Source organism: Alosa pseudoharengus, unplaced genomic scaffold, assembly GCF_046254945.1.
Source record: "Alosa pseudoharengus isolate Yale_2024_CS ecotype anadromous, Long Island Sound unplaced genomic scaffold, YU_APseudo_1.1 YU_APseudo_1.1_scf_17, whole genome shotgun sequence".
NCBI classification, from domain to species: domain Eukaryota; kingdom Metazoa; phylum Chordata; class Actinopteri; order Clupeiformes; family Clupeidae; genus Alosa; species Alosa pseudoharengus.
The window spans coordinates 27,398,113-27,413,310 of record NW_027468640.1 but is presented as its reverse complement, the minus strand read 5'-3'; the positions used below and the strand labels follow the sequence as shown (position 1 = coordinate 27,413,310).

Here is a 15,198-nt window from a genome sequence, read left to right as displayed (position 1 = left end):
AGGGACCTCCTTGCGCTAAGAGGGAACCCAAGATGTTTAAATTTGACAAAAAAATGGGGATTTCAATTTCCTACATGTTAGTTTACTTTGGGTTTTTTTTTTTTTTTACCGATTTACACTTTGTTCTTACATACTCTGCATATGTATCTCAGTGGGCTTGTTAACCTGTTACAAACTGGCAAGTTTGACTAGGGTCCTTCAATTCTAATGTCAAAGTCAAAGTCTGCTTTATTGTCAATTTCTTCACGTCAAGACAAAGAGATCGAAATTGCGTTTCCTACTGTCCCACAAGGACTGAGAGGACCGAGTGAGTGCAGGTTCCTGGACAAGTTCCCATCTCAGGTTTTACTCCGTAAGCCCGTATGGAAACGAGCCTTAAATTATTCTATTCTCCTCAGAGGGGCCACGCTGAAGTAGGTCTACCTACCCCGAAGCAGGGACTTGATTTAGCCCCGTAGAAGTTCCCGGAACTTTGCGCCATCTGCTTGTCATTCCATTCCAAGCACTCCTAGTGAACTTCTCATTAGAAAATAAAGTGCCTAATATTTGGAATGGTAAATGACGACAATGATTCATTTTGCAAAATACATAATTATGATTTTATTATGTTTTAAAAAAGCACATCATACCAGTATTAATGTTGACAGCATTGCACGTGAGTAAAGACAAATTGGTTTTAAAGCTGAAGATGAGAATTATTTGTTCACATTTCTCGTTTTCACTTGTGATCTGGAGTAGGCTACAGTCTAAGGCTGCAGAGCACCTTTAGGGACATCAAAGTCCATTTTCCAAAAAAACAAATGGTTTTATATTTGAGCTGAATAGCCAAATAAAAGCTTACTTTCTGGAAGGGGGAAAATAACACCACTTGCTCTTGATCGGCTAGGTGATAAATGCATGGCTCTGTATAATATACAGTGCTTCTTACAATCTTCCTTTACAATAATAATAATAATAATAATAATAATAACAATAACAACAACAACAACAACATAGAAGTGTGACTGACAAAAATAATTGGCAAAGCCGATTTCAGGAAATTAATTGATTGGCTAGGCCTACCCTAGCAGGGATGGATTACTGCACGGGCCTACCAGGCCCAGGGGCCCAAGGGATCAGGGGGCCCTGAAGTCCAAGCCTTTGCATGGAATCATTGCCTCAATATCAAATCAGGATGCATAGGCTATGAATCTGATTGAATTTAGTATTGGCCATCCCAAAATGCACAAGAATACAGGAAATCACATCAAACAAATTAAAAAAATTCTGGGGGAGGACCCCCAAACCCCCCCTCCCACATACAAAACAATAAGTGGGGGGCCCTTAATACATCTGGGCCCAGGGGCCTCATTTATAAAAGTGTTGCGTAGAAATCATCTTTCATTTGATCTTATAATTTCTGAAATGATCGTACGTGTGATTCAGAGAAAACGAACGTACGCACAAAAAAACGTGCGTACGCCACCCTTCCAGATGTGCCCATTATAAATCACAAATGAACGTCAACTTGTGCGCAGCAGGATGGTTTTAGGTCTCCGCCTTGTAAACACCCCCTCATCAATATCATTAGCATATGTTTTAATGAAATCAATGGCCTAAAAGCTAGCCTATGTAAAATTATATATTAAAAACATTACTATAGGCCTAGCCTATGCCATCTGATGTTAACTACTATATGCGTCAGTTTGAATAGCTTAACTAATTATGTTTTTTTTTTCAGCAAAAGAGATTGTATGCATCCATGTCCATTGTCCTCTGCTCGCTTTCATTCCTTTTGCTTATTCCTTATGAAGGAAAGACCTCTAGGCCTACAGCATAATCCTATACGTTATGGTACAGTAGGCTACTGTACGTTTGCAATATGACCCAGGGTAATATGCTGATTTAGCCTACAAAACAGAGGACTAAATTATATTATGTCATGTAGGCTTAACGTTTCTTTTAGGATAGGCTATGTTTTTGCTGAAAAAGTAGCCTAGTTCGCCGGTCATTATTCATTCATTATGCATATCTTTGCTATCGTTTTCTTTCAATAATGTCCAATGGCTTAAACATTGTCCTTTATTGTTTGCTTTAAGCCTACCTTTATATTTTAGCCTACATTATCCAACTCACATATTGTCACCTGATCTTGGGCACTGCCAGTCAAAAAAAGCAAACAGGTGCGCGCTCTGCACCTCTTTACGCAACTCCGACGCAACACTAAATATGAAGATGCCCTGCTTTCAGAGGATAACTTCTGTCCCTTGGTTGTGTAGGCTATATATGATATAAAATATCTATAGCCTACATTGTATAGCTTACATTCAAATATTACCTTTCTGTTACGGAGCTGGGAATAGGCCTTTGAGCGCAAATTAGGATGTAGTGGAGGCTAAACGCGAGTAAACGCAGTTCATCCACCTCTGCAATTTCAGAAATAGAGTTTAGGCCTACCCACCTTTTAGTTTATCCACCTCTCAAGAGTTTATTCACTTTTAACATTTAAAACTGTATTATACAATACTATCCTATATTCCCAATACAGTACAATAACCGCCACCATTATCAAACATGTTCTGAATGCCTTTTTAAAAATCCGATACTGCATGGCGCAGTCCACCTCACAGAGATTGCAGAATTCATAGTTCACCCACCTCTTATTTTACCACTACATCCCTGGCACAAATGTACTTTTCCTCTCCTAAACGAGGGCAATTGGACATTTTATGGTCAATATTAGATTGGTGAGAACACCAAAATAATGTTTCAATCACTCTATCGTAGGTCTTGGTGTTTTTTAGATATTATGAAATAAGTAAGCTATACTGTACGTTTTGTTTTTTCACTTTAAGTGGGCTATAGTTCTCATTAGCAGTTTTATGCCAAACCATGAAACATAAAGCTGCGTCCAAAAACGTCTTTAAAAATCTTCTGATATTGATGCATATGGCAAAGAGACATGAGATCGTTGGTCTTGGAATTTTGAAAATGCATCGCACTTAGACCTCAGATTACTTGCAGTACCCCATCATTACCACAAGGAAATAGTCGTACGTCAAGTTTGAACCTGACGTGCAAAAGTGCTTATCTCCACGTCAAAGACGGTTTTTATAAATCTGAGCGTTGGCATGGATTTGAGCGTACGCACGGTCTAGGATCAAATCTGTGCGTAAGAACGCTTTATAAATGAGGCCCCAGGGGCCCGAAAGTTCATAATCCGCCCATGTACCGTAGTATATGTTTAATAGATAGAAACAGGAATTAACAAGATGTAATAGGCAGTTAACATCATACTGTGTTGATGGCTGGACACGTAGCCAGACATTTTCAGGGATTGATCTGGTAGACTCGCCTTAGACTCAGGGTGGTGCTGTTCGGAAGCCCGTTCTGGATGAGTTCCTCACGAAGCTGAGAATCAAATCATGGCAAGAACACACCGTGAGTACACAAGGACAATGGCGCCATCTGGTGGACACAAACTGCAAGGAAGTACAAGTATTTACTCACTGGTTTTAGGATTGTCTCCTCAATCTCTGCTTCAGTGAGTTCAGTTTCAGTGTCAACCACTACCCTTAGACTAGACACATATGCTGTGAACAGCGAGACAATTCAATCAGCATGACATTTCAAATCATCAGTTAGAATCTAAGATGTAGCCTAGAGAGTAGAATATGAAACGGATAGATCAGCCATTAGCATTTGTAGTATATAGTATTCCTACATTCAGAATGATTGATGTAAGACGACCTAAAGGAGCAGAATTAACAAGTAAAGATTCCCAGCAGAAAATCAATACTGTGTTGAGTAACTTCCTTATAGCATATAGGCTATGCTTAATATGGGCATTAACTGTGCAATCCATTAAATTATTAAACTGTTAGTATAGCCATAGTAGTATATCAAAACAGTATTGATTTGTTTCCAGTGTGTTTTTAAAACACAGCAACTCATATGCAGTAGTAATAAAGAAGAAAGCATGAAGAGCTGCCAGATGTTTACCTGAGTAACAGAAGAAAGGGAAGGGATTAATTGAACATTCCTCATCGGTCCACTTGCCCGAGTCACTAAAGCGCACTACAGCGCATTGCAGATCAAAACTGCTGACAGGTTGGCCTGACCCCCAGTTTCTGAAAGAGGATTCACTAGCGTCTGACCACATTCTGGTTCTGAATAGACCGATGTACACAGCATTTCCTGAAGCGGCCGTAAGGACATCATCATTTTCCGTCAGATTCCTTATGCTTGGAAGATCGACAAAGTTGGTCCTGCAGTATGTCTGGGCAGCACTGAATGTCAGGAACAAATTAACCAAAGTGTAGCTGCCACCGGTTCCTATGGCAGAAAACAAAGCATCCTTCGTTAATCTTTTCAAAATTCATTTTTTTTTTTAAGTTTTAAAAATAAATGAGATTTTATGACTACTGTCTTTCATGACCATTTGAGTACTAACCATAGCAAACAAACTGTAGGGAGTCTCCACAAGATACATCATTCCAAGTTCCCATAGAGTCCATTTGTACACAGACCATTTCCCCACCCCTATTGTTTGGCTCTCCTGTTGCCCAGTTTCTAAACGCAGTCTCTCCTGGACCATAGAAACTGCTGTTCATAATGGACCATCTCCAGCTGTTCTGCGTGTCGGCATAAAGTCCGATCCAAGCAGAGTCCGTTGGGCTGGCAAGCTGAATGAGTGTGTTCACATCGTCCATGTCGTAAAGGGTGGCCAGGTCGGTGTAATTGGTCCTGCAGTAACTCTGTGCTTCACTCCAGGTTTTTGATTCGTTCACAAAGTGGTATTGGTGAGAGAGAGCTGAGCTGAGTGGTAGAAATCCTGTGGCCCAAAACAAGAGAGAGAGGTGAACCTTTTTTCTTAGTCTCAAACAAAAAGTGTTTCAGTCTGTTGGAGTGAAATGTCTGATGCACATCAGTTGATAAGTTGAAAGTGCTTCCTGGATGAGTTACGTGTAGCCTACACATTCAACTTTAAATGTAAAAATGTAAATCAGGTTTATAGGCCAAGTATACTTGCTTATACAGTGAATTTAGTCTCTGCACTTATCCCATCCGTGAATTAGGGAACACACAGAGCACATAGTGAAGTGAGGCGAAGCACACAATAGGCAGCAGTGAGGTGAAGCACACGCACACTAACCCGGAGCAGTGAGCTGCCTTGTGAAATGTGTTCCACCTTCAAATGCTGCAGACACGCTCAAGAATAATAATTTTAAAAAAACTTGCATTTTTCTCTTTTTCATAAGATTGATTAAATGATTCAAGTTTGAATGGACTTAGTACACCAACCTGAGAAAAGCAGAGCGAAGAACATGATTCTGCAGATTGTGGACTACCTGTGGGAATACAACAGAAAATAACTGAAATGACATCAGTATAGTGGAATGTGGACATCTTGAAACTGTCTAAGAGGAACTACTTTTGTTTCTTTTTGATCATATAAAATTGAAGCGAACATAACGGGACTTCTACCTATAAATAACAAATACATAATGCAATGTTAATTGTAATGCAATGCTAATTTGCATCTAACTTATGATGACAAAATAGCCAGTTATTTTCTCTGCAGTAAGAGTAAGCACCAAGATTCAATATTAACTTTTTACATCTGTTAGAATGAACCCTCCACCCCCAAATGATTTGGTGGAAAAAATATCCTGAATATCGAAAAGTTTCTCACCAGGCTTGTCACTCTGCCATTCAACAGTCTTCAGCTTCTGACTTGGGAGATACAAGACCGTATGTTTTGATCAACAGCAACAAGGTGGTGTCTACTGGAAACACCCTGACTGGTTTGTGCACATACCAGTTCCTCAGATATAAATGACTGACTGTTTACTGTCGTTATCATCACCCAAAGCCACTGTTAGAAACCAAATATCCTGAGCTGCAGGTATCCTGAGCTTGAGTTGCTGAGTAAGGAGGTTAGCATGGGCATGCTTCTCCAGTCATGCATTTGACATTAGAACCTTCAGAAGTCCTTAATAAGGATATGCATGATCTCACCCTCTTGCCAGCTCAACAAAAGAAATGATTTAATAATGTTACTCAGATCAGCGGTCTTAATTATAATTAAAGTACCAGTACTATACCCAAAAACCACACACTGTGATACATTTTACATTTCGATAATAATTCTACATGCGTTTCATTATGACCACTTTTGTTCATCATGTTAAAATATTGTACAATCTGGTAAATCTTAGGAAAAGTAGGATAAGGGCATTCATCCTACATATACGAATATCCTTGCATCTCACGTAGACATGACTATATGTGAATCAGCTCTGATCAGCATCTTAAGGAGTTGCTGATTCCAAACTAAAAGGAGTAAATTCAGTCAGCTCTGGTGAAAGATGCTTCATCCTTTAGGCTTCTCCAGTGTGGAGGGATCCACCACCTGTGTGGACCATGGAAGAGCTCATCTATCTTCTAAAATGAACTCAGAGATGCTCATTGTTGTGTTTATAAATGTATAAGCTTAGCTATTTGTACACTGTAGATTTGTATGGAAAATCACTGGTTGGCTAAACCAAAAGGAATGGGATGTTTGTTTTGGAGGATAAATAGTATTACTTTTCTGCATTAGGTAGAATGAGGTTCATATCTCTGAATATAAGTTTTCAAAATACAATCTACTTGCCAACTTCCTGATACTAAATATAGATTTCAGGTATTGACCATGTGTCCAACCAAGTCTGTTACTCTAGTTCCCAGCTATGAGTGAAATGTAATCAGGTAATGAGTGTCTGCTCAAATAATTTAAGGTTGCAATGTGCTATACATTTTCATAAAAGGCAGAGGGTCACCAGACCTCAGTCTTTGTACGTGATCATCCAGATGTAGCCAAGATAAAACAAAACCAGACAAAACAATAGGCATGCCGTAACACACACACGGAAGCACATACTTGAAAACGGCGTAACAAGATTACAGTATTTTGAATACAGATCTTGTCATTGTGCCACCAATATGACTGTCTGTAGCACACAAGATGCTGAATATCAACATAACAGTATACAAACCATCAATCCCCATTCAACAAACATACTGCATTAAACTCCAGAGGTTGTGAGTTGGAAAACTTTGTAAAAAAAGAGATACAGACTGACTTCTGTTTGTATTTTATTTGATATAAACAAGAATACTGCCTCTCACATCTCATGAGTTGATCATGCAATCCTCCATTTGTACCTGACAAACACAACAAGTTCATTTTACTTGAGAGACAGAGACAGACACACAGACACTTTAGAACTTCAGGCATAATCACTATACCTTCTGTAGTCTGGTTCTATGAGCTTTGCCTCTTGGCACTATGGTGGCTGCGGACCCTCATGAACTTGGCAGACCTCTGAGTGGGAGGAGTCTTTATCCTGGGTGTGATGGGGACACTGGCTGTGGTCACCACCTCCGGTGCAGGCAGCATGATGGGCTTCGCCAGAGCTGTAGGGTGTAAATTAGGAGTCTGCTTAACGGCTCTCGCACACAGTTGCGTGCGTTGCAGTGCTGGGGACTCATTCTGTTCACTTTACATGGGCTTACATCATCCGTTGCCGAACTGAATTGTGGGTCCGTTGCATCGCGTTGCTCCCGTCGCTCGCGTTGAGAAGTTCAGCTGTTGCTGCACCGACGGATGGCACCAGCCAATCAAATTACGAACAAGCGAACAACAGACGGCACCAACCACTCAAATTACGGTTATACCTTACAGCAGTGTTTCCCAAACTTTTTTTCTGGCGACCCACTTTTTAAAAATGACAGACCATCGCGACCCATTACCCTGCAACCACCCGCAATATTGTTTTAGGCCACAGGTTCTCCAACTTTTCTATGCCTCCCCAACCATACATTTATTAATCGGTAAAGTTGAGGAGCTGGTATCTGTTAATGTTCGTGCAAATAGGCGGATTCATGTCCCTTGCAGTTTGCAACTGCGAGGTACATGGCAGGCGCCCCACAGAACGGTTTCATTTTGAGGGGTAGATATCCATGCTGGCACCCCCGATGCGTTCGTCCCCCAGTTTCATGCGCCAGTTTCATGAGCTTTTATGACAAAACCGTGACTGTGGTAGTTAACAATCTACATCCTAATAGAAAACTGTTAGCTTTCCTGGTATCAAATGACAATGGTATCAGTTAGGCCTAACACAACATAAATTGTGCTGGCGACCCAAATAAAATCTCCTGCGACCCACCCGTGGGTCGCGACCCAGACTTTAGGAAACACTGCCTTACAGTAAGTCATTTGCATGGCTACCGTCGGGAACACCCACTGGCATGCGTTGACGGAACGCAACTGTGTGCAGGTGCCGTAAGAATGACCAGTTCTCCTCTTAGATCCAACAGTAAGAAAAGGAACAAGGGGGACAAGCGAACACCCTACAACCAGTACTTGAAGTGCATGTAAGAGCTGTGTGTGTGTTAGATTAATGTAAGCACTGCAAGCAACCAATGCATTGCATACCCCTAAATTCCAAATTCAAAAAGTTTTTTGGAAATCTGCTAAATAAAAATCTAAGCAAATTACAGATTAAACTTAATCAGTTCCTCACCCGTCTCATATGGCTTGGCTTCTCCCACAGAGCCCCGGCCTGGCACGCTGGATGCAAAGGCCACGTCCATATTGACCGCCTCCACTGGGTAGGAACACTGGACAGCCAATCTGTGGGAAAATATGCAGCCAATTAATAACAAAAAACAAAAAAAAACAAACAAAGAAAGCCACCGACTAAAAATGAAGACTAAAAATTGTTCACTGAAAGATCATACCTGAAGGTGGTGTCTCTTGTAATTACTGGGCGGTGACTAGGGAACGGCTCTTGCTCAAACATGATGGTGTTCTCAAAGATCATCAAGTCATTCTTCACCTGATATAGAAACAAAGGGGGAAATGGATGATCATTGTGGAGACATGGGATAAAGTGCCTTGTTTTGCATGCTGTGGTAGACCTGAATTAAAAGGAACCTTTTTTTAAATCACACCTTCATTCTGGTTCCACACGTTGTAAGATCAAACTCAAAGAGAACTCGGGTCTCATCCATCTCTTTAGGCTTGCATGTTGTGTCGAGCAGGGTGGTCCTCTGTGGATCAGCTTTGGGAATGGATTTGACCACACTCGTCACCACGGTCATGACCCCTCCTGTGGAACACACTACAGAGAGCAGAGGAGAAGGCCACATTACATTACACCCCGCTCATCTGATACGGATCTGATCTGATCTCATACTTTCCACTGGTAGCCAGGCCACTGCTAACCCACCAATGAGCTCTGTGGTGGGGAAGGGACAACGTTTGACTGAGTGCTGCTGAATCTCCTGGGTTTTTGCATCTCTGGAGAGGATCTCAAAAGTGCCAAAGAACTGGTCCAAGTCTATATCCTACAAGGGAATGAAAAAGTATCCTTCACCATTACACAAAAATAGATATTTACAACATGTTGGCCTGCACAGGGTTGCTGTAATGGAATGACATACCTCATAAAGATATCCAGGAGTGAAGAGGGGCACATCTAGGAGAATTCCCTGGCTGTCATTGGCCATCAGGTATCCCTGCCTCACAGCATATTGCTCTGTAAGAAGATTGTTACCAATGGTAATGTCCCACATGTGATGGAACTCCTCATGGGCCAGTTTAAAAACTATCCCATGCTCCTGGCACAGTCCACTGAACGAGGGAGGATCTAAGAAGAGAGAATGAACCCCAGTCAACCTTGAGATCACCCATACCATCTTTGAAACATATACATAAACTAATAGTGTGGAGCTTGATATACAAATAGTTGTACTGTGAATTGCATACAAGCATTTAAGCAAACATTGCTATAGGGATTGGCCGATTCAGCTATTGAATATAGAGTTTTGTTTGGACATTGTTCACAGTAACCAACAGTTCTTGGCTGATTTCACAGCTTACCGTTGCATTGAGGAAAACATGCCTCTTTTTTCAAATTAGCACAACTTACAGACATCATGGATCCTAGCTTTCAAAGAAGTCAAATGGAAGAAGTAATCCTCTTGAAGCATGATGTTAAAAGTGAAGTTAACAGACAGCAGGTATTGCAGAACACCCTCTGTAAAATACTACAGAAAGAAAAGAAATTTGCAGACACATTAATAACTTAGACTGAAAAAGTAGCCCTGAACTCTCCAACCTACCGATTTTAGCACCATGGGATCCTCAAAAGGAACCTTGATGATGTATGCATGGGTTCCATTGGTATGCGGAGCCTTCACAATGGTGTATCCATGCTGGGTTGCCTCAACAAGGTTGAATTCATGTCCATTCAGGCTCACAGTCATCAGCACCACATCAGAAGGGAAATTTCCCATGTAAAGAGTGAACGCCCTCTCCTCAATGACGGTCTCTGCCAGAGGAGAAGACCTCATAAATATTACAGTATTCAAACATGAAAAAAATATAGGGAACACACATGACCATACAAACCTTACAGATGTCTGTACTATATTAACCCTCTATTGCATGCTATATGAAATGATGAATTAAAAAAATATTTGCCCACACTTTTTTACTTAAAATGAAGCACAATAAGCAATTCAAAAAAAAAAAAAACAAATTGGAACAAATATTTTGGAACAGATACATTTCAGTGTTTCTTTGGAGCAACAACATGCAACAGCGGTAATAAATAGAAAAATTGATGCAATTAAAAAAACAATTTTTTCTGATCTTATCAATCACATTTTATGAAAGTACTCATTAAATAACATATACAGAATAATTTGCACTGACAAAACAAGCCTTATACAGTCGGTGGTCATTTTCGTGGAGGTTTGTTACCTACAAGCAACAATGTGCAACAAAGGAAACTACGTTTTACCAAACTCATTTTCAGTTCAGTTTTTATGCTTTAAATTCACTCAATGGCTCTAAAAGAGATGGTCATCATTCAAATCATTGCTATAAAGTACTGCCATATGCACACAGAGTTGATTCTTGCTCAGCCCCCGACTTTCAGGGGGGTAAGGTGAGTGTAGTACAAAGGTGCTCAGGAACCGAAAGGACCCACCCTGAGCCGCAACTACATACATCACCACACAATCTTGTGCTGGGCCTTTAGGCCTTTGCCAATGGTTTTCCCAGAGTCTTTTTGACCACCACAGCAGGAAAATAAAAGGAAGCGGGCACAGGTGAGGTTAGTGGGGTCAATTGGTCTACTGTAAGCCCCACTATACCCTGGGCGCTGTCCCTCACCTCATTTCCCTTTGGCCACCTCACCCTCTTACACGTACCGTTCATAATCCTTTTGCAGTTTTTGAGCAATGGACACCTTATTACAACTTGTCCTTCCTGTATAGTAGCAAATTGACAAGTATGACTGTTCCACCAGGGCTTGTGAGGAGCGCTGGTGCAGCATATCAATGGACCTCACTATTCACTATCCAATCAGCAGCGACAACCAATTTGGGCCCTCACACTCACCCATTGGAAGCTACAGTCCTAAACGACAGATATTTATATATATGGAATAGTTAAATCAATTATAATATTAAACAATATTGTTATTTATGACAATATACCAAAACAAGGTATATTGTGAAAATTAGAATAATATTTGGTGATTCCCTGACATCACAATGGCATGTTTACAACCAAGCATAAATCTGCAGTCCACTGCTGCATGTTGTTGCTTTGAGGCAACATAGCTATTTTATCAATATACAAAATAAATACTTGAGGAAACCATTAAAAATGTATAGTAATGAATGCAGGACTTATCCAAGATTGAAATAAATATTTTTAGTTGATGGAAATATTTAGGATAGTGCCATTTTTAGACCATTTTGGGAGACCAAAACAATTGCCGCCAGAGATGTTCTCAGTTGAGGAAAAGAGTATGATCAAAATTAATTTGAAAAGTCATGTGGTCAAATAAAAGCACACTATTGGTTCCTTTACTTCTCCCCTTTTAAGAAAAGCACTTTTCATTGGTGTTTGCATTTTTGTGTTTGAGAAACTGAGAGAGAAACAGTAAGTCACCTTGAGGCAACACTATGCAATAGAGTAATGAGATTTTCTTTAAAGAACACTTACGGTTTATAGTGATGGGGACGTGTGGCAGTGATTGAGTCATCAGAACCTTAGTATGGCGGTGTCTGTTCTCAGTGTGAAAGCTGTCCATGAACACGCACTCATAGTAGAGGTAAATCAGGTAGAACTCCAAGTAAGTATTGTGAAGCACAAAGCTCTGTAGGAAGGGTCACCCAATATGGCCACACACACACAGAAAGAAGAGCACATGCTCACCCCACAGTATAGTGAGTTCAAATCAGCGATCATTTTCCAGTATCACCATCTCCAATCTTTAACATCCACCTTCAAAAGGCCTCAGATTCTTCTGAAATGTTCTCACAGTAGGCTACCTACCAGATGTTCTCTCCCACATTCATATCAAATTCTCACATGGCTGTTCTCAGCTTCACATACATGTACATCTGGGGCTGTATCAATACGAACTCAAAGACTACTACAAATGACACTCTGGTCACTTACCTGCCGATGGCCACCTTCAGCCCCATAGGGAATACCAATGTCAACCATTCCTTTGCCAATGCTAAGGCTATATCCTCTGTCTGCAGTCACCTGTGGGTCCAAGAGTGTGCCATGGACACCAATACTGATATTTTTGCTCTCAAAACCAGCGTGGCTGGATAAAGGGAACGTCACAATTGGAACCTGCCAGTGGAGACTGGTTCCATCAAAGAATCCCACATCTGAAAGGCAAATTTAAAAAAAAAAAACTGATTATGAAATGGATGTATTATCTTATTATTAGAGCTGAATGCATAACAAATCAAGCCCCCACCACTTGGTATAGGAAGATAGTCGGAGTCTAGATTTATACCTTTACTACATGCAGCAACCAGATCAAATATGACAACAGTCCATCTCTGTCTAGAGAAAAGGACGGCATGAACGACTTCCACAGGAACCCCATTTACCTGGTGGGAGGGCATAATTTATCCACAACTTAGCCTATAAATCTATTTTTAGAGGGCAACATCTAACAGGAAGCTTTTTACCAGGGAGTCATGAGACAAGGGTTTGCCGTAAGGCATGCGGAGGAGCACACGCCCAGGGGTGAAGTGTAGCCTGTAGCCTTGCTCACGAGCCTCGTCGAGGGAAAGCTCTGCGGACGTCTGGCCCTCCTTCAGGAACATCAGCTGCCAGCCGGAAGAGGCCTGAGTGTATGCCTGGAGCCGTGAGGACCATCAGTTACACAAACGATTAAAATGAGTCATCAATAACCAGGCATCAGATACACAAATTAAATAGGTCATCTATACCAGGCATCAGTTATACAAAGTAGCAGTCTATCAGACATGAAAACTGACTGAGGACTTACAGAGGAAATGCCATCATCCCATTGCTGATGCATGACAGTGCCCCCAGTGCTCACATGTGGAACTGCACCATCTACATTTACCTGAAAGTCATACAATACAATGAAACTGAAGATGTTAAATGTGTATTTCCTTGCCACTTTAAAGAAAATAAGCCCAGTCAAAAATATTCAACCTTACAATTATTTTTTTCTAGAGCAAAGTACCTCCATGTAATCCATTTCACAGATAACCTCTCGAGGAGACCAGGGTAGAGGCAGAGTGCATGCCTTAGACACTGCATAGGTCGCCTCCTCTCCATGTTGGTCTGTCATGATCACACTGAAGTTAAATGTGAAGTCCACATCATCCTGGAAACAATCCATAGTTTAGATTTGCAGGCCTAGATTTGTGCGTGCGTCATGTGTGTATGCATGTATGTATGTATGTGTGCATGTGTATGAAGTATGTATGCATGTATGTATGTGAGGCCTATATATATATATATATATATATATATATATATATATATATATATATATATATATATATATATATATATATATATATATATATGCCAGTATGTATGTGAGGCCTGCCTATATATATATATATATATATATATATATATATATATATATATATGCCAGTATGTATGTGAGGCCTGCCTGCCTGCCTATATATATATATATATATATATATATATATATATATATATATATATATGCCAGTATGTATGTGAGGCCTGCCTATATATATATATATATATATATATATATATGCCAGTATGTATGTGAGGCCTGCCTGCATATATATATATATATATATATATATATATATATATATATATATATATATATATATATATATATATATATATATATATATATATATATATATATATATATATATATATATATGCCAGTATGTATGTGAGGCCTGCCTATATATATATATATATATATATATATATATATATATATATATATATATAATCTCCAACTTTTACATTAAAATTAAGAATGCAGTGTATTTCAAAAGGGCCTATTACCTGGTTTCCTGTATGGCAAGAGAAATAAGATGCCTTTAACTCGGCAATTCCAATCTCACTGAAAAGCTCATAGGTATACCCACAGCCTGGACCATATTCTTTTGTTATCGGATGGACACCTATGGTATCTGAAATGGAAAATACCCAATGTTTAAATAGCCAACGTTCATAGAGGTCAGAAAATTAAATCATTAAGAGACATCTTACCAATGGCCTCAAAGTGTGGCTCAGAGCCATTGTTCAGATGAACTTGTACAGCAAGATATCTTTCTCTGCAGTCTAGCTCAATAACGCCTGTGAAAATATCTACACGTGAAATCCCATTTCTATTGTTGTCAATTTAATATGTGCATTATAGGCCTAGGCCTAAATAAGAAAAACCCACCTTTTGCCATTTCTTCAGTTCTCACCTTTACACTCAAGAGGAAAAGGAAAAGCCTGTGGATTGACACACGTTAATTTATGCAGGACAAAAGACTCGCTTATTAAAAATGTAAACAAAAATGTAGGCGTGCAGTATGATTTGTTCACTTACGCGAGCGAAAAATCCAAATACATTTTCCAAAACAAAGTCCTTGCTAGTGGTGTAGCCTACCATCCTATTTAAGCTCTTATAACATTCGCAATCATTACTAAACAGCACAGCTGTCTATGAGTCAATCAAAAGACACCGTTGTTGTCTTAATTAATTTCAGGTGGGCGCTGTATTTTGCGCTGGGTTGCAGAATGTTGGTGGGAACCTGGGAACACGATGCCGTGCTTTTAATAAAAATCCACTAGGTGGCGCAGTGAACATTTCGAAGTCAGAG

The 15,198-nt window shown here is 40.0% G+C and overlaps 2 protein-coding genes across 4 annotated transcripts; both read right to left on the bottom strand.

Moving 5' to 3' along the window:
- Nucleotides 1–1,786: 1,786 nt before the first annotated feature.
- LOC143127592 (macrophage mannose receptor 1-like) lies at nt 1,787–5,771 on the bottom strand. Of its 3 annotated transcripts, XM_076289174.1 has the most exons (7): nt 5,675–5,766; nt 5,284–5,330; nt 5,135–5,179; nt 4,433–4,813; nt 3,982–4,314; nt 3,490–3,572; nt 1,787–3,390 (listed from the first exon to the last, which is right to left on the bottom strand). In XM_076289174.1, the coding sequence occupies exons 2-7, from the start codon at nt 5,306–5,308 to the stop codon at nt 3,310–3,312; spliced, it is 948 nt and encodes a 315-aa protein (XP_076145289.1). In that variant the 5' UTR covers nt 5,309–5,330; nt 5,675–5,766; the 3' UTR covers nt 1,787–3,309. The 3 variants fall into 3 exon arrangements, 2 of the variants coding, with proteins under 2 accessions (XP_076145289.1, XP_076145290.1); XR_012987653.1 differs by having other exon boundaries at nt 5,012–5,330; nt 5,675–5,771; XM_076289175.1 differs by lacking the exon at nt 5,135–5,179 and having other exon boundaries at nt 5,675–5,765.
- Nucleotides 5,772–7,288: 1,517 nt separating this feature from the next.
- Nucleotides 7,289–14,626, bottom strand: LOC143127078 (uncharacterized). The gene is made up of 10 exons (XM_076288382.1): nt 14,597–14,626; nt 13,039–13,209; nt 12,509–12,691; nt 12,050–12,203; nt 9,472–9,677; nt 9,258–9,375; nt 8,980–9,149; nt 8,767–8,864; nt 8,550–8,659; nt 7,289–7,440 (listed from the first exon to the last, which is right to left on the bottom strand). Exons 1-10 carry the CDS (start codon nt 14,624–14,626, stop codon nt 7,289–7,291), a joined length of 1,392 nt encoding a protein of 463 aa, XP_076144497.1.
- Nucleotides 14,627–15,198: the final 572 nt, after the last annotated feature.

Coding starts and splice junctions, on each gene's coding strand:
- LOC143127078 (XM_076288382.1), bottom strand. CDS start 14,626: ATGGCTCTGAGCCACACTTTGAGGCCATTG. Junction 12,204..12,508: donor CTGAAGGTGGCCATCGGCAG/GTAAGTGACCAG, acceptor CCCTTCCTACAG/AGCTTTGTGCTTCACAATAC. Junction 9,150..9,257: donor CCCCACCACAGAGCTCATTG/GTGGGTTAGCAG, acceptor TGCTCTCTGTAG/TGTGTTCCACAGGAGGGGTC.
- LOC143127592 (XM_076289174.1), bottom strand. CDS start 5,308: ATGTTCTTCGCTCTGCTTTTCTCAG. Junction 5,180..5,283: donor CTTCGCTCTGCTTTTCTCAG/GTTGGTGTACTA, acceptor GCGTGTCTGCAG/CATTTGAAGGTGGAACACAT. Junction 3,391..3,489: donor AGGAGACAATCCTAAAACCA/GTGAGTAAATAC, acceptor TTTGATTCTCAG/CTTCGTGAGGAACTCATCCA.